Here is a 24044-nt window from a genome sequence, read left to right as displayed (position 1 = left end):
GGATTAAGACTGTGAGCCCCACGTGGGACAATCTGATTACCTTATATCCCCCTCAGCGCTTAGAACAGTGCTTGGCACATAGTAAGCACTTAACAAATGCCATTATTATTATTATTATTATTGTTAATTCAGTGCTCTGCACACAGTAAGCGCTCAATATATACGACTGACTGACAACTGATGACTGACATTCAACTAAAGGCAAAAATAAAAAACCTGGATTTTTCCATACTGCTTTTATTCCCAGAGCACTTTCATGGTACTTATCTCATTTTTCCCTTAATTGATCTATCATATTTATTGAGCGCATACTGTGTGCAGAGCACTGAACTAGGCTCTTGGGAGAGTCCCACAATCCCTGTCCACAAGGAGTTCATGGACTAGCTCTTACAACCCCGCAAGGTAGGTAGAAAGATGGGCATTATTAGCCCATTGTGCAGATGAGGAAACTGAGGTACGACGAGGTTAAGTGACTTGCTCAAGGTCACACAACAGGCTGGTGGTCAAGGTCGGACCCGAACTCAGGTCCTCCTGTCTCCAGATGATGATGATTATTGTGGTATTTCTTAAAGGCTTACTGTATGCCAAGCACTGTTCTAAGTGCTGGGGGAGATACAAGGTCATCCGGTTGTCCCACGTGGGGTTCACAGATTTAATCCCCATTTTACAGATGAGGAAATTGAGGCATAGAGAAATTAAAAGTGATTTGCCCAAAGTCACACAGCAGGGGTGGAGCCGGGATTTGAATTCACAACCTCTGACTCCCAAGCCTGGGCTCTTTCTACTAAGCCACGCTGCTTTCCCTAAAGCACTCTGCCAATACTTGCCGGCCTCTGGTTAAATCAATCAATCAATCAATCAATCATATTTATTGAGCGCTTACTATGTGCAGAGCACTGTACTAAGCGCTTGGGAAGTACAAATTGGCAACACATAGAGACAGTCCCTACCTAACAGTGGGCTCACAGTCTAAAAGGGGGAGACAGAGAACAGAACCAAACATACCAACAAAATAAAATAAATAGGATAGAAATGGACAAGTAAAATAAATAAATAAATAAATAGAGTAATAAATATGTACAACCATATATACATATATACAAGTGCTGTGGGGAAGGGAAGGAGGTAAGATGGGGGGATGGAGAGGGGGACGAGGGGGAGAGGAAGGAAGGGGCTCAGTCTGGGGAGGCTTCCTGGAGGAGGTGAGCTCTCAGCAGGGCCTTGAAGGGAGGAAGAGAGCTAGCTTGGCGGAGGGGCAGAGGGAGGGCATTCCAGGCCCGGGGGATGACGTGGGCCGGGGGTCGACGGCGGGACAGGCGAGAACGAGGTACAGTGAGGAGATTAGCGGTGGAGGAGCGGAGGTTGCGGGCTGGGCAGTAGAAGGAGAGAAGGGAGGTGAGGTAGGAGGGGGCGAGGGGATGGACAGCCTGGAAGCCCAGGGTGAGGAGTTAAAGGTGCCTCTGATAAGCAGCGTGGCTTAGTGGGAAGAGCACAGGCCCGAAAGTCAGAGGATCTGCATCCTAATCCCGGCTCTGCCACTTGGCCACTGAGTGACCTTGGGCAAGTCACTTCACTTCTCTGTGTCTCAGTTACCTCATCTGTAAACTTGGGATTCTATCTTCCTCCCTCCAACTAAGACTGTGAGCCCCATCTGGAACAGGGACTGTGTCCAACTTGATAAACTTGTCTCTGCCCCCATCACTTAGAACACACAGTAAATGCCTACCAAGTACCTTTAATAAAATGAACATTGGAATATGGGAGAAAAAAGAGCTGCTAAGAAGGTAAAGACCACGTTTTGGAAGAAGCTGATTTCAGGCTACAAATGATTTATAGTAAAAATGGCAAGAAAAAGTCATTTTTTATGGCATTTGTTAAGTACTTACTAGTTTACTAGCGTGGCTAGAGAAGCAGTGTGGCTTAGTGGAAAGAACACAGGCTTGGGAGTCAGAGGTCATGGGTTTTAATCTTGGCTCTTAGCGCTTACTAGCACTTACTAGAGCTTAGTACAGCGCCAGGCACTGTACTAAGTACTGGGGTAGATAAAAGAAAACAGGTTGGACATAGTCCCTGTCCCATATGGGGCTCACGGTATTCATCCTCATTTGGCAGATGAAGGAACTGTGGCCCAGAGAAGTTGACTGATTTGCCCAAGGTCACACAGCAGAGTGGCGGAGCCGGCATTAGAACCCAGATCCCCTGACTCCCAGGCACAGGCTCTATCCACTAAGCCAAACTGCTTCAGTGAACAAAAATATAAAGAGCATCAAGTTCCAGTTGAAGTAGAGAGGGGAAGCAGAGTGGTATGAGGAGCATCTTTAGTAGAAAGCATCTACTAAAACATGATGAAATGTAACATTTCCCCAAAATACACTTGACATTTTAACATCACTTCAGCTAGTATGTTGTATCTTTCACTATTTCCTCCCATCAGTCTGCTTCGGGTGAACTTTGCTTTCCTACAGGCAAAGCACAGTCCTCAAATGGATTTAGACACCGAGATCATCCTACCTTTAGCTGCAGGACTAGGTCCATGCGATATTTTCCAAGGGGGTTTATGTCATTCAGGATCAGTGCAATGATGATATCAATTCCATTGGATTCATGAGTAGCGATACAGGTCTAGAAAACAAAATGTCTTATGAAATAATAGTCCCCGATCGATTCAAGAAGTCTCAGTTTGCTGACCTTCGGAGGAGTGTAAGTTTTATTTCCAGTCTTTCCCTTATCTTTAGTAGTGGGGTGACGATGATGATGATGGTATTTGTTAAGCATTTACTATGTGTCAAGCACTGTTCTAAGCGCTGGGATACATACAAGGTAATCGGGTTGTCCCACATTGGGATCACAGTCTTAATCCTCATTTTACAGATGAGGTAACTGAGGCACAAAGAAGTTAAGTGACTTGCCCAAAGTCACACAGCTGACAATTGGCAGAGCTGAGATTTGAACCCATGACCTCTGACTCCAAAGGCCGTGCTGTTGCCACTGAGCCACGCTGCTTCTCTTGCATGCTCCCTCCAAAAATAATTATGGTACTTGCTAAGCACTTACTATGTGCCCAGTACTGTTCTAAGCGCTGGGGGAGATACAGGTTTATCAGGTCACACACATTCCCTGTCCCACACTGGGCTTACACTCTTCATCCCCACTTCACAGACGACTGAACTGACGCACAGAGAAGTGAAGTGCCTTCCCCAAATCACACAGCACACAAGCGTTGGAGCCGGGATTGGAACCCAGGTCCTTCTGACTCCAAGGCCTGTGCTCTATCCACTGGGCCACAACGGCTTCTATTCAACGGCTCACCAAGCACACTGGAATTCCCATTGGCATTCATCAGCAAAATGTGGATTTTAAAAAAGGAAAGAAAGAAATGGGGTCTTGCAGTAATAGAAAGACCAAAATGGTTGGAGCCAGGAAAGCCAAAGAGCAAACCGCCGTTTCACCACTGATATCCTGTGTGAATTTTGGCAAAGTATACAACCACTCTGTGCCTCGTTTTATAGACGGGAAAACACTGAGCTTCTTAGGAGAGTCCAAAATAAACTCAGGAGAGCAATAATATTAGTTTAAGCACACAGGTTTCAAGCAGAAGGGGGAATGATTTTTTCAATTCTCTCTCACTGAAACTGTCGATTCAAACCTTGGTCCCTTGCTTTTCGACAGAGTCAAAATATGGATTGGGTTGGTTTGGGAGGCTCCTACTGTGTGAAATTTCAACTCTGGAGCAGTTTTTCTTTTCTTTACTTTTCTCATTTATTTTACATTTGTTAAGAGCTTACTGGGTGCCAGACACTTTACTAAGATAGATAAAAGCTAATTGGGCTGGACACGGTCCCTGTCCCACCTGGGGCTCACAGTCATAATCCCCACTCTACAGATGAGGTAACTGAGGCACAGAAAAGTGAAGTGACTTGCCCACGGCCAGACAGACAAGAAGTGGTGGAGCAGAAGCAGGGTGGCCTAGTGGATAGAGCACAAGCCTGGGGGTCAGAAGGTTCTGGGTTCTAGTCCCAGCTCTGCCAGGTGTCTGCTGTGTGACCCTGGGCAAGTCATTTCACTTTTCTGGGCCTCTGTGACCTCATCTGTAAAATGGGGATTAAGATGGTGAGCACTATGTGGGACGGGGATTGGGTTCAACCTGATTTACTTGTATCTAGTCCAGGACTTAAAACAGTTTCTGGCACATGGTGAGCGATTAACAAATACCATAATTATTGAGGGAAGCAACAAGGTGAAGTGGATAGAGCTCAAGCCTGGGAATCTGAAGGTTGTGCGTTCTAATCCCACCTCACCATTGTCTGCTGTGTGACCTTGGGGAAGTCACATCACTTCTCTGGGCCTCAGTGGCATCATCTGTAAAATGGTGATTGAGACTGAGCCCAAACCAAGACAGGGGACTGTATCTAACCCAGTTTGCTTGTATCCACCCCACCCTTAGTACAGTGCCTGGCACATGGTAAGAGCTTAACAAATACCATAATACTTATTAATTAATAATAATTATGACAATAACAAATACCATGATAATTATAAGTTAAGATTAATTGTGATTAATTATTATAATAATGATGGCATTTGTTAAGCGCTTACTATGAACCAGGCACTGTACTAAGCATTGGAGTGGATACAAGCAAATCAGGTGGGACACAGTCCCTGTCCCACAAAGGGCTCACAGTCTCAATCCGCACTTTACAGATGAAGTCACTGAGTCCCAGAGAAGTGAAGTGACTTGTCCAGGGTCACATAGCAGACAAGTGGCAGAGCTGGGATTAGAACCCATGACCTTCTGACTCCCAGTCCCGGGCTCTAGCCACTATACCATGCTGCTTCTCTACTACTACTACTATTACTACTATATGATGGTATTTGTTAAGTGCTTACTATGTGCAAAGCACTGTTCTAAGTGCTGGGGAGGTTATAAGGTGATCAGGTTGTCCCACGGGGGGGCTCACAGTTTTAATCCCCATTTTACAGGTGAGGGAACTGAAGCACAGAGAAATTAAGTGACTTGCCCAAAGTCACACAGCTGACAGTTGGCGGAGCCGGGATTTGAACCCATGACCTATGACTCCAAAGCCCATTCTCTTTCCACTGAGTGCTCCTCCTCCTCCTCCTTTCTCCCCCTCCTCCTCCTCCTCCCCCTCTTCATCCTTTCTCCTCCTCCTCCTCCTTCTCCTCTCTTCTCTCCTTCTCCTCCTCTTTCTCCTCCTCCTCCTCTTTCTCCTCCTTCTCCTCTTTCTCCTCCTCCCCCTCCTCCTCCTCCCCCTCCTCTTTCTCCTCCTTCTCCTCCTCCTCTCTTCTCTCTCTCCTCCTCCTCCTCTTTCTCCTTCTCCTCCTCTTTCTTCTCCTCCTCCTCCTCCCCTTCCACTCCTCCTCCTCCTCCTCTTTCTCCTCTTTCTCCTCCTCCTCTCTTCTCTCCTCCTCCTCCTCTTTCTCCTCCTCCTCCTCTTTCTCCTCCTCTTCCTCTTTCTCCTCCTCCTCCTCCTCCACCACCCTAGGCTTCTGACTCGCAAACCCATGCTCTATCTACTATGCCATACTACTACTACTATTACTAGTGCTATTATTAACTACAGCATTTAAGTACTTACTCTGTGCCAAACCCTGCACTAAGAGTTGGGGTGGATACAAGCAAATCGGGTTGGTCACAGTCCCTGTCCCACGTGGGGCTCACAGTCTCAATCCCCATTTTCCAGATGAGGGCACTGAGGCCCAGAGAAGTGAAGAGAAGGTCACTCAGCAGACAGAGTGGGATGACCCTGGAGTCAGAATCTGGAGTCAGAGGTCATGGGTTCAAATCCCGGCTCCGCCAATTGTCAGCTGGGTGACTTTGGGCCAGTCACTTCACTTCTCTGGGCCTCAGTTACCTCCGCTGTAAAATGGGGACTGAGACTGTGAGCCCCATGAGGGACAACCTGATAATCTTGTAGCCTCCCCAGCGCTTAGAACAAAGCTTTGCACATAGTAAGTGCTTAATAAATGCCATTATTATTATTATTATTACTACTCCTGTTTTTTTCCGCACGCCACTGCGTGGGCCCTGAGCGATTCCGGGGCGGCCCGGCGGCCCAAGCCCCGGGGGGTAGGGGGACGGGAGGGAGGGTCATCCCACTCTTCACCTGGTTCTCGTGGCAGGGCCCTTGGCAGTACTCAGTCAGGCTCTCCAGGGTCTGGTTGACCAGGGCCACGTTCCGGTCGTTGATGTAGAGGCCGAGGAGACCCAGTCCGCCCGTGGTGCTCCCGCAGATGCAGTCGAGGAACTGCAGAGTCTCACACACCAGGTTGTAGTTGCTTTTGTTGTTCTGATTTCTCAAGAAGTTCTGGAAGGCAAATCAAGGAAGGACCGGGAGGTGGACATTGGGGTTTTTTGTTCGCGACGTTCGCTAAGCGCTTGCTATATGCTCTCGCCGATGAAGCCCTCTTTTCCCCAGCTCATTCTCCCTCCTTCTGATCGTCTGATTGCATCTGCGGTCATTCAGTCATTCGATTGTATTTGTTGAGGACTGGAATAAGCGCTTGGGAGAGTGAGCTCGTGGTGAGTGGGGAATGTGTCTGATGTTATATTGTCCTAAGCGCTTAGGACAGTGCTTCGCATATAGTAAGCACTCAACAAAATATGATTGAATTGAACTGAATTACAGAGTACGATGCAACAATAAACAGACACATTCCCTGCCCACAACGAGCTGACAGCCTACAGGGGGGAGACAGATATTAATATAAAACACTTCTTTATTCATATTAATATCTGTCTCCCCCTCTGATAACAATAGTAATAATGGCATTTGTTAAGCGCTTACTATGTGCCGAGCGCTTTTCTATGCACTGCGGTAGATACGAGGTAATCAGGTCGGACACAGTCCCTGTTCCACAGGGGGCTCACAGTCTTAATCCCCATTTTACAGATGAAGGCACTGAGGCACAGAGAAGTGAGGTGACTTGCCCAAGTTCGCACAGCAGACAAGTGGCGGAGCCAGGATTAGAACCCAGAGCCTCTGATTCCCAAGCCCATGCTCTTGCCACTACACCATGCTGCTCTAGACTGTAAGCTCTTTGTGGGCACGGAATGTGTCTGTTTATTGTTGTATTGGACTCTCTCAAGTGCTTAGTACAGTGCTCTGCACATACTAAGCACTCAATAAATACTATTTAAACTATAATACTATTTTAAATTATAGAGGAGCAGCGTGGCTCAGTGGAGAAGAGCCCGGGCTTTGGAGTCAGAGGTCATGGGTTCGAATCCTGGCTCCACCACATGTCTGCTGTGTGACCTTGGGCAAGTCACTTAACTTCTCTGAGCCTCAGTTCCCTCATCTGTAAAATGCGGATTAAGACTGTCAGCCCCATGTGGGACAACCTGATCTCCTTGTAACCTCCCCAGCGCTTAGAACAGTGCTTTGCACATAGTAAACGCTTAATAAATGCCATTTTTATTATTATTATTACTACTGAAAGAATGAATGAATGTGTCACCTATGCTCCTGCATCTGTGACCTTTGGATATCTGATCTTCGCTCCACCCCCAGCCCCACAGCACTCATATCTTGTTTTATGCTGTCAAGTCGTTTCAGACCCTTAGCAACTCCATGGACACATCTCTCCCAGAACGTCCCGCTCTCCATCTGCAATCATTCCGGTAGTGGATCCAGAGAGTTTTCTTGGGAAAAACCTGGAAGTGGTTTACCATCCCCTCTCTCCGCGCAGTAAACTTTGAGTCTCCGCCCTCTACTCTCTCCCAGGCCGCTGCTACCCAGCACGGGGGAGTTTTGACTTGTAGCAGGTGGCCTGACACTCACTAATAATAATAATGATGGCATTTGTTAAGCGCTTACTATGTGCAAAGCACTGTTCTAAGCACTGAGGGGGGGATACAAGGTGATCAGGTTGTCCCACGTGGGGCTCACAGTCTTAATCCCCATTTTACAGATGAGGGAACGGAGGCTCCGAGAAGTTAAGTGACTTGCCCAAGGTCACACAGCGGACATGTGGCGGAGCTGGGATTCGAACCCATGACCTCTGGCTCCAAAGCCCATGCTCTTTTCCACTGAGCCACGCTGCTTCTCTTGTCTCTGGCCAAGTCAGGAATGGAATGGGTAGGCCTCGGCTTCATTCTCCCTCCCGGAGTCGAGGCTAGTAGAGGACTGGAAACTCTCCAGGTTCAACCTTGAGTACATATTTTTAAATTATAGATTATGAATTACTTATTCATATTACTATCTGTCTCCCCCTCAAGATTGTAATCTCATTGTGGACGGGAAACGTGTCTACTGACTTTGTTGCATTGTCCCCTCTCGAGGGCTCAGTAGAGTGCTCTGCACCCAGTAGACCCTCAATAAATACGACTGACAGAGGGATTCATCTCCTTAATTTATTTCAATGATTGCCTATCCCCTATAGATTGGAAACTCCTTGTGGGAAGGGAACTTGTCTACCTACTCTGTTGCATCGTCCTTTCCCCAGTGCTTAGTCCAGGGCTCTGCACACAGGAAGCGCTCAATGAATACCACTGAATGACTGATCTACATGGAGGTTTAATTCCAACACAAGTCATGAGGCTGATCATCATCATCATCATCATCATTATGCCTCTGGCCTGGAATGCCCTCCCACCTCTAATCTGACAGACACCCACTCCCCCCTGCTTCAAAGCCTTATTGAAGGCCCATGTCCCCCAAGGGGCCTTCCCTGACCATGCCCCCCTTTCCTCATCTCCCATTCCCTTCTGTGTCCCCACGACTTGCTCCCTTTGTTCTTCCCCCTTCCCAGCTCCTCACCACTAATGTATAGATCTGTCACTTTACTGATTTGTATTGCTGTCTCCCCCACCTCTAGACTGTGAGCTCGTTGTGGGCAGGGAATGTCACTGTTTATTGTTGCATTGTACTTCTCCAAGCACTCAGTACAGTGCTCTGCACACGGTAAGCACTCAATAAATACGATTGACTGAATGAATTAAATGTGTATTAATGACATAACACTATGTTGCCAACTTGTACTTCCCAAGCGCTTAGTACAGTGCTCTGCACACAGTAAGTGCTCAATAAATACGATTGATGATGATGATGATGATTCGAGGTTATCAGATCGAATCACCTGTTCTCCTTCCCTCTTGGACTGAGAGCCCACTGTAGGACAAGGTCTGCATCATTCATTCAATCGTACTTATTAATAATGATGGCATTTGTTAAGCGCTTACTATGTGCAAAACACTGTTCTAAGCACTGAGGGGATACAAGGTGATCAGGTTGCCCCACGCGGGGCTCACAGTCTTAATCCCCATTTTACAGATGAGGGAACTGAGGCACAGAGAAGTTAAGTGACTTGCCCAAAGTCACACAGCTGACAAGTGGCGGAGTCGGGATCAAAACCCATGACCTCTGACTCCCAAGCCCGGGCTCTTTCCACTGAGCCACGCTGCTTCTCTAAGAGGGAAGGAGGGCTTAGTCAGGGAAGGCCTCTTGGAGGAGATGCGCCTTCGATAAGGCTTTTAAGAAGACGGGGAGAGGGATGGTCTGTCGGATACGAGGAAGGAGGGCGTTCCAGGACAGGGGCAGAATGTGGGCGAGTGGTCGTCGGCAAGATAGACTAGACGGGGACCCAGAGAGAAGGTGAGCATTAGAGGTGTGCAGGCCGGGTTCCTTTCCCGATTTTGCAGATGAGGAAACGGAGTCCCAGAGAGGCAAAGCGACTTGCCCAGGGTCACCCAGCGGACCGGGGCAGAGCTGGCCCTCGAACCCGGATCTCCTGACCGCCAGCCCCGTCCCAGCGAGGCAGCACCTGGAGCTCTCGGTTGTGGTTCTCGCACAGCAGCTGAAGGAATCGCAGGATGGGCTGCACGATGGCGATGGTGGGGCTCATGGTGACTTCCTCGGCCGACTTCTCTCCGACGTTCCCGACCTCCGTCCCCATGCACATCACGTCGACCTCCGGGTCCATCTCCCTGCGGTACACGCAGTAGGCCTTGGAGGTGGCGGACGAGGCTTCGGTCAGCTGCCCTTTCATCCCTTCTTTCAGATGCAAAGGGGAATCTCTCCCTGAGAAGGAGACACACAGAGGCCCGTCGGCCGGTTAAGAAAAGGATAGCTGAAAGGGCAGTTAAAAAAAGGACAAAATTCTGGGAAAGCTAAATCCATCCGGGGACTTGATGCCTGTCTACTTGCTTTGTTTCGTTGTCTGTCTCCCCCCTTCTAGACTGTGAGTCTGTTGTTGGGTTGGGATTGTCTCTATCTGTTGCCGAATTGTACTTTTTCATTCATTCATTCAATCGTATTTATTGAGCACTTACTGTGTGCAGAGCACTGTACTAAGCGCTTGGGAAGTACAAGTCGGCAACATATAGAGACGGTCCCTACCCAACAGCGGGCTCACAGTCTAGAAGGAGGAGACAGACAACGAAACATATTAACAAAATAAAATAAATAGAATAAATATGTACAAGTAAAATAAATAAATAGAGTAATAAATCCGCACAAACATATATACATATATACAGGTGCTGTGGGGAGGGGAAGGAGGTAAGGTGGGGGGGATGGGGAGGGGGAAGAGGGGGAGAGGAAGGAAGGGGCTCAGTCTGGGAGCCCCAGACTCCCAGTCATACTTTTCCAATGCTTAATACAGTGCTCTGCATACATTAAGCACTCAATAAATATGATTGAACGAATGAATTGAATGAATGAAATTGGGGCTGATGGAACCATAATAATAAGAAGAATGGTATCTGTTTAGCGCTTACTATGTGCCAATCAATCAATCAATCGTTTTATTGAGCTCTTACTGTGTGCAGAGCACTGTACTAAGTGCTTGGGAAGTACAAGTTGGCAACAGTGTCAAGCACTGTTCTAAACACTGGGGTAGATACGAGGGCATCAGGTTGTCCCTCGTGGGGCTCACGGTCTTGATCCCCATTTTACAGATGAGGGAACTGAGGCCCAGAGAAGTTAAGTGACTTGCCCAAAGTCACACAGCTGACAAGTGGCGTCACATAGTAAATGCTTAGAACCCACGACCTCTGACTCCCAAGCCTGTGCTCAAGATCAATCTGATGGGACAGGGACTGTGTTCACCCTGATTAATTTGTAATTATGGTATTTGGTAAGCACTTACTATGTGCCAGGCACCATACTAAGCTCTGGGGTGGATACAGGCAAATTGGGTTGGACACAGTCCCTGTCCCACATGGGGCTCACGGTCTCAATCCCCATTTTACAGATGAGGGAACTGAGGAACAGAGGATACAGCAGACTAGTGGCAGAGCCACAATTAGAACTCATGACCCTCTGGCTCCCAGGGTTGTGCGCTATCCACTGCACTATGCTACTTCATCATCATCATCATCAATCACATCTATTGAGCGTTTACTATGTGCAGAGCACTGTACTAAGCGCTTGGGAAGTACAAATTGGCAACATATAGAGACAGTCCCTACCCAACAGTGGGCTCACAGTCTAAAAGGGGGAGGCAGAGAACAAAACCAAACATACTAACAAAATAAAATAAATAGAATAGATATGTACAAGTAAAATAAATAAATAGATAAATAGAGTAATAAATATGCACAAACATATATACATATATACAGGCACTTCTCCAACTTGTATCTACCCCAGTGTTTAGAATGGAGCTTCACACATAGAAAACTCTTAACAAGTACCATAATTATTATTATTAACAATCGATCATTCAGTCATATTTATGGAGAGCTAACTGTGCGCAGTATTAACACTTGGGAAAGTATCATATTAAGCAGCGTGGCCTAGTGGAAAGAGCCCGGGCTTGGGAGTCAGAGGTTGTGGGTTCTAATCCCAAATGATGGCATTTGTTAAGCACTTACTATGTGCCAAGCACTGTTCTAAGCACTGGGGGGATACAAGGTGATCAGGTTGTCCCACATGGGGCTCACAGTCTTGATCCCCATTTTCCAGATGAGGTAACTGAGGCACAGAGAAGTTAGGTGACTTCTCCAAAGTCACACAGCTGACAAGTGGAGGAGCCGGGATTAGAGAAGCAGCGTGGCTCAGTGGAAAGGGCACGGGCTTGGGAGTCAGAGGTCACGGGTTCAAATCCCGGTTCCGCCAACTGTCAGCAGTGTGCCTTTGGGCAAGTCACTTAACTTCTCTGGGCCTCAGTTACCTCATCTGTAAAATGGGGAATAAGACTGTGAGCCCCACGTGGGACAACCTGATCACCTTGTATGCTCCCCAGCACTTAGAACAGTGCTTTGCACAAGACTGAACTCCTTGTCTTCCCTCCCAAACCTTGCCCTCTCCCTGATTTTCCCATCTCTGTCGATGGCACTACCATCCTTCCCGTCTCACAAGCCCGCAACCTTGGTGTCATCCTCGACTCCACTCTCTCGTTCACCCCTCACATCCAAGCCGTCACCAAAACCTGCCGGTCTCAGCTCCGCAACATTGCCAAGATCCGCCCTTTCCTCTCCATCCACACCGCTACCCTTCTCATTCAAGCTCTCATCCTATCCCGTCTGGACTACTGCATCAGCCTTCTCTCTGATCTCCCATCCTCGTGTCTCTCCCCACTTCAATCCATACTTCATGCTGCTGCCCGGACTGTCTTTGTCCAGAAACGCTCTGGGAATGTTACTCCCCTCCACAAAAATCTCCAGTGGCTACCAATCAATCTGCGCATCAGGCAGAAACTCCTCACCCTGGGCTTCAAGGCTGTCCATCACCTCGCCCCCTCCTACCTCACCTCCCTTTTCTCCTTCTCCAGCCCAGCCCGCACCCTCCGCTCCTCCGCCGCTAATCTCCTCACCGTACCTCGTTCTCGCCTGTCCCGCCATCGATCCCTGGCCCACGTCCTCCCCCGGGCCTGGAATGCCCTCCCTCTGCCCATCCGCCAAGCTAGCTCTCTTCCTCCCTTCAAGGCCCTGCTGAGAGCTCACCTACTCCAGGAGACCTTCCTAGACTGAGCCCTTTCCTTCCTCTCCCCCTCGTCCCCCTCTCCTTCCCCCCCATCTTACCTCCTTCCCTTCCCCACTGCACCTGTATATATGTACGTATGTTTGTACATATTTGTTACTCTATTTATTTATTTTACTTGTACATATCCATTCTATTTATTTTATTTTGTTAGTATGTTTGGTTTTGTTTTCTGTCTCCCCCTTTTAGACTGTGAGCCCACTGTTGGGTAGGGACTGTCTTTATATGTTGCCAACTTGTACTTCCCAAGCGCTTAGTACAGTGCTCTGCACACAGTAAGCGCTCAATAAATACGATTGATGATGATGATGATGATTATTATTATTATTAGAACCCATGAGCTCTGACTCCCAAGCCTGGGCTCTTTCCACTGAGAAGCAAAGTGACTTGCCCAAGGTCACACAGCAGGACGAGTGGCAGAGCCGGGATAAGTCCCCAGGTTCTTCTGAAGGCCAGGCTCGTGCTCTAACCACTAGGCCATGCTGCTTCTTAAGGCCACCCCCTTATAACCCCCAACCCACCACACACGTCCACTCGGCTCCTCCCTCGCCCCCGGCCCCCGACACTGAACCCTTTTCTACCTCTCCTCTTGGGGACCGAGGCCGTCATATCACCATCATCTTCTTTCTTCTTGCTCCCCAGATCGATGGTGTTGACGGTCACCGTGGATCGGATCTCCTTCTGAGCCGCTTTCATCCGGTCGTTCAGGACTTTGAAGAACTTTTCGGATTTCTTCTGTTCACGCAGTTGCTGGTACGTGGAATACTGCAAAGAGAAAGCGCTCTTTAGAGAATGCTTCCTTGGGAACGTAAGTCATGGACCATGATGACCGTGGATAATGATAATAATCGTAATCATTCATTCATTCAATCAATCGTATTTATTGAGCGCTTACTGTGTGCAGAGCACTGTACTAAGCTCTTGGGAAGTACAATCTGGCAACATATGGAGACGGTTCCTACCCAAGTTGAGGGAGGAAGGAAGGGGAAAGATTGGGGGAAAGGAAAGAAAGTTGAGGGAAGAAGGGAGGAGAAAGATTGGGGGAAAGGAAAGAAAGTTGAGGGAGGAAGGAAGGGGGAAAATTAAGGGAAGGAAAGAAAGTTGAGGGAAGAAGGGAGGTGAAAGATTGGGGGAAAGAAAAGAAAGTTGAGGGAGGAAGGAAGTGGAAAGACTGAAGGAACGAAAATTCGTTAAGCACTTACTATGTGCCAAGCACTATATAAGCGTTGGGGAGGAGAGAAGGAAATCAGGTCCCTGTCCCACCTGGGACTCACAGTCTCAATCCCCATTTTTCAGGTGAGGTCAATGAGGACAAGAGAAGTGAAGTGATTTGCCCAAGGTCACACAGCAGACAAGTGGCAGAGCCAGGATTAGAACCCATGACCTACCTAGGCCCAGGCCTGGGCTCTATCCACAACGCCTTGCTGCTCCTCGTAAGTAAGCATAAGTAAGGGAGGGATCCGTCTCTATATGTTGCCAACTTGTACTTCCCAAGCGCTTAGTACAGTGCTCTGCACACAGTAAGCGCTCAATAAATACGATTGATGATGATGATGATGATGATCCGTCAAGGGGGTGTTTAGAAAAATGACACTCTCCCATAGTTGAAATTGTTGCATAATGCAGAATATTTTAAATATAGCTTTTAATAATAATTATAATAATGATGGTTCTTGTTAAGCACTTATTATGTGCCAAGCACTGTTCTAAGCGCCGGGGCGTATACAAGTTAATCAGGTTGGGTACAGTCCGGGTCCCAAATGGGGTCACGGTCTTAATCCCCATTTTACAAATGAGGGAACTGAGGTTCAGAGAAGTGACGTGACTTGTCCAAGGTCACACAGCAGACACGTGGCAGAGCCAGGATTGGAACCCAGGTCCTTCAGACTCCAAGGTCCTTGCTCTATCCACTAAGCCATGCTGCTTTTATAAATCAATGAATCAATGGTATTTATTGAGCACTTACCATGGGCAGAGGAAGAGTCCAATGCAACAGAATTAGCAGACACGGTTCTTGCTCGTAAGGATAATAATAATAATATTGGTATTTGTTAAGCGCTTACTATGTGCCAAGCACTGGGGTAGATACAAGATAATCAGGTTGTCCCACGTGGGGCTCAAAGACTTAATCCCCATTTTACAGATGAGGTCACAGAGAAGTCAAGTGACTTGCCCAGAGTCACCCAGCTAACAAGTGGCAGAGCCAGGATTAGAACCCACAACCTCTGACTCCCAAGCCCAGGCTCTTTCTACTACGCCACGCTGCTTCTCTATAATAATAATAATCCTGGTATTTGTTAAATACTTACTATGTGCCAGGCATCGAATTAAATTGGCGCTACTCCAGCACTTAGAACAGTGTTTGACTCATAATCAGCACTTAACAGTTACCATCTTTAAAAAAAATGAAAATAGTATTTAAATACCTGAGTTTGCGTATTTCCGCCTTCGAGCAATGCAATGCCCAGCAAAATGCCTTCAGAAAAGATCCTGTCATTTTTGGTGCTCACTATAACATCGATGACAAGTTCAGATGCCCCTTCTTTATCCAGGAGGCACTGAATATCCGACATCGATCCTCCCATCTTGTCTGATTCTTGGCCGGAGAAGCTCCCTGTGAAAACGACAAAATGATTCTGAAAAACCAGTGACGTTCAAAGTCAATCAATCAATCAATCAATCGCATTTACTGAGCGCTTACTGTGTGCAGAGCACTGTACTAAGCGCTTGGGAAGTACAAGTTGGCAACATCTAGAGACGGTCCCTACCCAACAGTGGGCTCACAGTCTAGAAGGGGGAGACAGAGAACAAAACCAAACATGTTAACAAAATAAAATAAATAGAATAGATATGTACAAGTAAAATAAATAAATAAATAGAGTAATAAATCTGTACAAACATATATACATATATACAGGTGCTGTGGGGAAGGGAAGGAGGTAAGACAGTGGGGATGGAGAGGGGGACAAGGGGGAGAGGAAGGAGGGGGAAGTCCATAATCAACTGATGATGGTATTTACTGAGCGCTTCCTGTGTGCACAGTACTGTGCTTACCGATCAGGAGAGCGCTTAGTACAGTGCTCTGCACACAGTAAGCGCTCAATAAATATGACTGATTGAATGAATGAATGAATGAATACAACAGAATGGAGGTGGTTGATACGTTCCCTTCTTTAAGTGAGCTTACAGCGTAGGGGGGAGACAGACATTAATAATAATAAAAATAAATAACTGTGGTATGTGTTAAGCGCTTACTAGAGCAGTGCTTTGCACATAGTAAGCGCTTAACAAATGCCATTATTATTATTATTATTATTATGTGCCAAGCACTGGGGCACATACAAGGCAATCAGACTGTCCCACGTGGGGCTCAGTCTTAATCCCCATTGTACAGATGAGGTAACTGAGGCATAGAGAAGTTAAGTGACTTGTTCAAAGTCACAGAGCAGGCAAGTGGTGGAGGCGGGATTAGAACCCACGACCTCTGACTCCCAAGCCCATGCTCTTTCCACTAAGCCACGCTGCTTCTCAATCAATTAATCAATCATCATCAATCGTATTTATTGAGCGCTTAGTATGTGCAGAGCACTGTACTAAGCGCTTGGGAAGTACAAATTGGTAACACATAGAGACAGTCCCTACCCAACAGTGGGCTCACAGTCTAAATCAATTAATGGTATTTATTGAATGCTTATTTTGTGCAGAGCCCCGTACTAAGCACTTGGGAGAGTCCAAAAGAATAGAGTTGGTAGACACGAATGAGTTTACAGTCTAGAGGGTGCGACGGTCATTAACTGAAATAATAAATTACAGGTATGGACCCTAAGGGCTGTGATCCAGGAAAATTAGCATCCAACAGAATTCCTCCTCCTACAGAAATCTGATGGGAAGAAAACCTGAGTCATCAGCAATGGACACATTGATATTAAACCTGTCTGAGCCCAGAGGCAAAGTGGATTTCAAAAATCTCTCGGAGTGGAGCCAGAATTAGTTAATGGTATGTTTGATGAGTTGACCATGGTCTGAAACTACTAAATGGCAAACTGCTTGAGGGCAAGGATCAAGTCTACTAATTCTATCAAATTTTTTCCAAGCTCTCATGACAATGCTATGCAAAAAGTGGGCCCTCATTAGTAATGATAAGGATAATGATAATAATAATAATTGTGGAATTTGTTAAGCGCTTACTATGTGCCAGGTACTGTTCTAAGCACTGGGTTTGATTCGAGCTAATCAGGTTGGACCCAATCTCTGTTCCACATGGGCTCAAAGTCTTCATCCCCATTTGACAGATTACTGAACTGAGGCCCAGAGAAGTGACTTGTCCAAGGTCAAAAAGCAGATATGTGGCAGAGTGGGGCTTAGAACCCATGTCCTCTGACTCCCAGCCCCAGACTATTTCAAATATGCTGCTGCTGCTTCCCTGACTGAGCATTAATAATAATAAATAATGGTATTTATTAAGCACTTACTATGTGCAAACCACTGTTCTAAGCGCTGAAGCACTGTTCTAAGAGCTATGGGATGGAAGTAAAACAGACACATTCAATCGTACTAACTGAGTGCTCACTGTGGGCAGAGCACTGTACTAATAGTAATAATAATAATAATAAAAATGATGGCATTTATTAAGCGCTTACTATGTGCAAAGCACTGTTCTAAGCGCTGGGGAGGTAACAAGGTGATCAGGTTGTCCCATGGCTCAGAGTCTTAATCCCCATTTTACAAAAGAGGTAACTGAGGCATAGAGAAGTGAAGTGGCTTGACCAAAGTCACACAGCTGACAATTGGCAGAGCCGGGATTTGAACCCATAACCTCTGACTCCAAATCACGGAGTCTACGCTACTAAGCGCTTGACACATTACACCAGTCCCTGCCCAACACAGTTCTCCTGTTCTCCCCCTCCAATCTGGCTTCTGTCCCCTTCATTCCATGGAAACTGCCCTCTCAAAGGTCACCAATGACCTCCTGCTTGCCAAATCCAACGGCTCCTACACTATCCTAATCCTCCTCGACCTCTCAGCTGCCTTCGACACTGTGGACCACCCTCTTCTCCTCAACACGCTATCCAACTTTGGCTTCACAGACTCCGTCCTCTCCTGGTTCTCCTCTTATCTCTCCGGTCGTTCATTCTCAGTCTCTTTTGCAGGCTCCTCCTCCCCCTCCCATCCCCTTACTGTAGGGGTTCCTCAAGGGTCAGTTCTTGGTCCCCTTCTGTTCTCGATCTACACTCACTCCCTTGGTGACCTCATTCGCTCCCAAGGCTTCAACTATCATCTCTACACTGATGACACCCAGATCTACATCTCTGCCCCCGCTCTCTCTCCCTCCCTTCAGGCTCGTGTCTCCTCCTGCCTTCAGGACATCTCCATCTGGTGTTTGCCTGCCATCCAAAACTCAATATGTCCAAGACTGAACTCCTTATCTTCCCTCACAAACCCTGCCCTCTCCCTGACTTTCCCATCACTGTTGACGGCACTACCATACTTCCCGTCTCGCAGGCCCGCAAACTTGGTGTCATCCTTGACTCCGCTCTCTCATTCACCCCTCACATCCAAGACGTCACCAAAACCTGCCGGTCTCACCTCCACAACATCGCCAAGATCCACCCCTTCCTCTCCATCCAAACTGTTACCCTGCTCGTTCAATCTCTCATCCTACCCCGACTGGATTACTGCATCAGCATCCTCTCTGATCTCCCATTCTCCTGTCTCTCCCCACTTCAATATGTACTTCATGCTGCCGCCCAGATCGTCTTTGTGCAGAAACGCTCTGGGCATGTTACTCCCCTCCTTAAAAATTTCCAGCGGCTACCAATCAACCTATGCATCAGGCAAAAACTCCTCACACTCGGCTTCAAGGCTTTCCATCACCTTGCCCCCTCGTACCTCACGTCCTTCTTTCCTTCGCCAGCCCAGCCCGCACCCTCCTCTCCTCTGCCACTAACCTCCTCACTGTGCCTCGTTGTCACCCATCCCGCTGCCGACCCCCGGCCCACAGCCTCCCCCAGGCCTGGATTGCTCTTCCTCCGCACATCCGCCAAGCTAGCTCTCTTCCTCCTTTCAAGGCCCTGCTGAGAGCTCACCTCCTCCAGGAGGCCTTCCCACACTGAGCTCCCTCCTTCCTCTCCCCCATCCCCTCCACCTTACCTCCTTGCCCTCCCCACAGCACCTGTATATATGTATATATGTTTGTACATATTTATTACTCTATTTATTTATTTATTCTATTTGTACATGTTTATTAAATTTATTTGATTTTGTTAATATGTTTTGTTTTGTTCTCTGTCTCCCCCTTCTAGACTGTGAGCCCACTGTTGGGTAGGGACCGTCTCTATATGTTGCCAACTTGTACTTCCCAAGCGCTTAGTACAGTGCTCTGCACAGAGTAAGCGCTCAATAAATATGATTGAATGAATGAATGAATATATATATATATGTTTGTATATATTTATTACTCCATTTATTTTACTTGTACACATTTATTCTATTTATTTTATTTTTTTAATATGTTTTATTTGGTTCTCTGTCTCCCCCTTCTAGATTGTGAGCCCACTGTTGGGTAGGGACCATCTCTATATGTTGCCAACTTGTACTTCCCAAGCACTTAAGTGCTCTGCACACTGTAAGCGCTCAATAAATACAATTGAATGAATGAATGAATGAATATTCTAAAAAGGAAGGAAAGTAGGTGACAACCATACTTTACATATGTGGAAACATGTGGCACTGGGAAAATGACTTGTTCAAGGTCACAGAGTGGGCAAGGCCTGGAGATGGAATGAGAAGCCAGGTCTCCTTGACTTCCAGTCTTGGGTGCTTTCCACTAAGTTGCTTCTCAAGAATGCTGAAAACCAGCATGGCTAGTGGATAGAGAAAGGCCTGGGAATCAGAAGGACCTGCGTTCTAATCCCTGTTCCACCACTTGTCTGCTGTGTGACCTTGAGCAAACTGTTCCACTTCTCTGTGCCTCAGTTACCTCATATATAATAATAATAATAATAATGGCATTTATTAAGCGCTTACTATGTGCAAAGCACTGTTCTAAATGCTGGGGAGGTTACAAGGTGACCAGGTTGTCCCATGGGGGGCTCACAGTCTTAATCCCCATTTTAAAGCTGAGGTAACTGAGGCACAGAGAAGTGAAGTGACTTGCCCAAGGTCACACAGCTGACACTTGGCGGAGCCGGGATTTGAACCCATGACCTCTGACTCCAAAGCCCGGGCTCTTTCCACTAAGCCACACTGCCTCTCCAATAGATATATATATTGGATATATATAAAATGGGGATAAAGACTGTGAGCCCCACGTGGGACAGGGACACCGTATCCAACCTGATCGGCATGAATGCAATTCCATTAATTCAAAGGAACACATCCATTTCAAAGGGACAAATGGAATTTTTTTTGGCATTCCATATTTACCCTCGGAAAAGAAATGTATCCTTAAAGTAAATATTTTTAACCTCACACATTAAAAGGCTGTACCAAAATAGCACACCACCAGTGATTCCCCGGTACCTGAAGGGAGAAACTATTTCTACTGATTGACTGCATTTCCACTCATGGATGCGTCCTTGTCGATTCATCGTTTCTGATTTACCTCCAATTTGGGCAGTCTTCCCAAAGGATCCAGACAGGTGCCCATTCATGCTCGTCCCACAATCTCCTTTGAAGTAACGGTTTAGAAGTATTTTCCTTAACGTATTTCCCTATTAGAAAAAGATGAAAACGTTGTTATTCCTCCTCTTACAAAATTGAGGAATTCAATACATGAATTATCTTTTAACAGCAGCATAGTTCTCAAGAATTACGCCGAGATCGATATGCACATAAAAACTCCACTTTCTGGTGACATTTTCCATGGCATTCTGGGGTCCGGATTGGTCTAGCTATTTGGAAGTCAGTCGATCGTATTTATTAAGCACTCGCTGTGTGCCAAGCACTGTACTAAGTGCCTGGGAGAGCACACTAGAACAATAAACAGACCTAATCGCTGACCACAATGAGATTACACTCTACAGAGATCTTACAGTCTAGAGACACTTTGCTGTAATATTTTCCATGACAATCCCGCCTCTTGATTGGCCAAAATATCTGCCAATTTGACCGACCACTTTTTAAATGACATTTGTTAAGTGTTTACTAGGTCCCAAGCACTGTACCAAACACTGGGATGGACACAAGATTATCAGGTTGGACATGATCCCTGTCCCACTTGGGACCTCACAGTCTTAATCCCCATTTTATGGCTGAGGAAACTGAGGCCAAGCCAATGCACTAAAATCAATTCTTCCAGGCGAGTTAGTCCTGAAATCTCATTCCTGATCGGAGACTCCACCACCACCATCATCATCCTCATCTTTTGAAACCTCTTATTGATGAACAGTTTTTTTTTCCAGAATTTATCTTCTGAAGAATAATACTTGTGACATTTGTTAATAATAATAATAATAATTGCATTTTTATTAAGCGCTTACTATGTGCAAAGCACTGTTCTAAGCGCTAGGGAGGTTACAAGGTGATCAGGTTGTCCCACGGGGGGCTCACAGTCTTCATCCCCATTTTCCAGATGAGGTAACTGAGGCCCAGAGAAGTTAAGTGACTTGCCCAAAGTCACACAGCTGACAAGTGGCAGAGCCGGGATTTGAACCCATGACCTCTGACTCCAAAGCCCGGGCTCTTTCCGCTGAGCCACGCTGCTTCCCCATCTTACAACGATCTTACAATGTGCCACGCATTGGGTCACATGCAAGATAATCTGGCACAATCTGTCAAAACACAGGGCTCACAGTCTCACTGGAAGGGAATACAGGTATTTAATCCCCATTTGATAGATTGGGAAACTGAGGCATGGAGAAGTTATGTGACTCGTCCACAGTAATAAAACAGGTAAATGAGAGAGATGTGATTAGAACATGCATCTCCTGACTCTCAGGGCTCTTTCTGATAGGTTATGCTGCTTCTTAGATTAACTGTCCTCTCAGTGGTATTTTCTTTTTTTACTGAGAGCACTGTACTAAGCACTTGGGAAAATAACAATAATAATAATAATGGTATTTCTTAAGCACATACTATGTGCCTGGCACTGTACTAAGCACTGGTGTGGGTACAAACAAATAGGGATGGACCCAGTCCCTGACCCACGTGGGACTCACAGTCTCAATCCCCATTTTATAGATGAGGGAATTGAGGCCTAGAGAAGTGAAGTGATTTGCCCAAGGTCACAGGAGACGAGTGGTGGAGCTGGGATTAGAACCCACAACCTTCTAACTCCCAGGCCCATGCTCTATCCATTATGCTATGCTGCTTCTCTGATAAGCATGGCATTTGTCAAGTGCTTATTATGTGCCAGGCACTGTGCTAAACACTACGGTAGGTACAAGATAATCCGGATGGACAAATCCATGTCCCCCATGGGGCTCACGATCTTAATCCCCACTTTACAGATGAGGGGGACTGAGGCACAGAGAAGTGAAGTGACTTGCCCAGGGTCATTTGACAGGTAAATGGCAGACAGGATTGGAATCCATGTCTTTTGTTTCTCACGACCGGGCTCTTTCTACTAGGCCACACTGATTCTCAGACTAAATGTCCTCTTGGTGATATTTTATTTTTTTACTGTGTCCCCTGTGTGCAAAACACCATGCTACGCACTTGGGAGACTCACAATAATAAAGACAAACGCGGCATTTGTTTAGTGCTTACTAGGTGCCGGGCACTGTACTAAGGCGCTGGGGCAGATACAAGATAATCCGGATGAACAAGTCCCTGTCCCCCTTGGGGCTCACAGCCTTTTACAGATGAGTTAACCGAGGCCCAGAAAAGTGAAGTGACTCGATCAAGGTCACACAGCAGCGAGGACACGGACGTCAAAGAAGGGCAGACCAGGCGAGGCCCACACCGCTCCCGTGACCTTCTGCCGGTGGGCTTCAGAAGCAGAGTGGCCTAGTGTCTAGCGTGCAGACCCAGGAGTCAGAAGGATCTGGGTTCTTATTCCTGCTCCGCCACTTGCTTACTGCGTGATCTTCTGCACACAGTAAGCGCTCAATAAATACGATTGATTGATTGATTGATCTGGGGCAAGTCACTTCATCTCTCTGGGCCTCAGTTCTCTCACCTGGAAAATGGGGATGGAGACTGTGAGCCCCATGTGGCATGGGGACTGAGTCCAATCCGATAATCTTCGTACAGTACTTAATAATAATAATAATAATAATAATGGCATTTGTTAAGCGCTTACTATGTGCAAGGCACTGTTCTAAGCGCTGGGGGGGATACAAGGTGATCAGGTTGCCCGCGTGGGGCTCACAGCCATCATCCCCATTTTACAGATGAGGGAACTGAGGCTCCGAGAAGTTCAGTGACTTGCCCAAGGTCACACAGCAGGCACGTTGGCGGAGCGGGATTCGAACCCGTGACCTCTGACTCCAAAGCCCGGGCTCTTTCCACTGAGCCATGCTGCTTCTATTATGTACTTGGCACATAGCGCTTAACAAATACATTTTAAAAAAAAAGCTGGGAGGGAGCGAGTGGAGAAAACAAGAGCAATGCATGTCTGCCAAATTGTAATAATACTAATTATGGTATGTGTTAAGCGCTTACTATGTGCCAAGCACTGTTCTAAGTGCTGGGTTAGATACAATAATAATAATAATGATAGCATTTATTATGCACTTACTATGTGCAAAGCACTGTTCTAAGCACTGGGGAGGTTACAAGATGATCAGGTTGTCCCACGGGGGCGCTCACAGTCTTCAACCCCATTTTACAGATGAGGGAACTGAGGCCCAGAGAAGTGAAGTGACTTGCCCAAAGTCACAGAGCTGACAAGTGGCAGAGCCAGGATTTGAACCCATGACCTCTGATTCCAAAGCCCATGCCCTTTCCACTGAGCCCCGCTGTATCAGGTTGGCCCATTTGGGGCTCACAGTCTTAATCCCCATTTTACAGCTGAGGTAACTGAGGCAGAGGGAAGTTAAGTGACATGCCCAAGGTCACACAGCGGACGAGTGGCAGAGTCGGGATTAGAACCCACGACCTCTGAGTCCCAAGCCCAGGCTCTTTCCACTAAACCACGCTGCTTCTCACCTGTATAAT

General features: G+C 46.9%; 1 protein-coding gene across 2 annotated transcripts in view; it reads right to left on the bottom strand.

Annotated features, from left to right (window-relative positions):
• Window positions 1-24044, bottom strand: part of ITPR2 (inositol 1,4,5-trisphosphate receptor type 2) — a 616651-nt gene that overhangs the window by 166728 nt on the left and 425879 nt on the right. For both annotated transcript variants that reach the window (XM_038760705.1, XM_038760713.1), the window contains 6 exons: window positions 20548-20656; window positions 15371-15558; window positions 13526-13709; window positions 9784-10040; window positions 6126-6326; window positions 2512-2622 (listed from right to left, as the gene is read on the bottom strand). In XM_038760705.1, the coding sequence (XP_038616633.1) occupies window positions 2512-2622; window positions 6126-6326; window positions 9784-10040; window positions 13526-13709; window positions 15371-15558; window positions 20548-20656 (1050 nt within the window). The remainder of the gene's footprint in view (window positions 1-2511; window positions 2623-6125; window positions 6327-9783; window positions 10041-13525; window positions 13710-15370; window positions 15559-20547; window positions 20657-24044) is intronic.

This window comes from Tachyglossus aculeatus, chromosome 2 (genome assembly GCF_015852505.1).
Source record: "Tachyglossus aculeatus isolate mTacAcu1 chromosome 2, mTacAcu1.pri, whole genome shotgun sequence".
NCBI lineage: Eukaryota > Metazoa > Chordata > Mammalia > Monotremata > Tachyglossidae > Tachyglossus > Tachyglossus aculeatus.
This window is presented reverse-complemented; position numbering and strand designations above follow the sequence as displayed.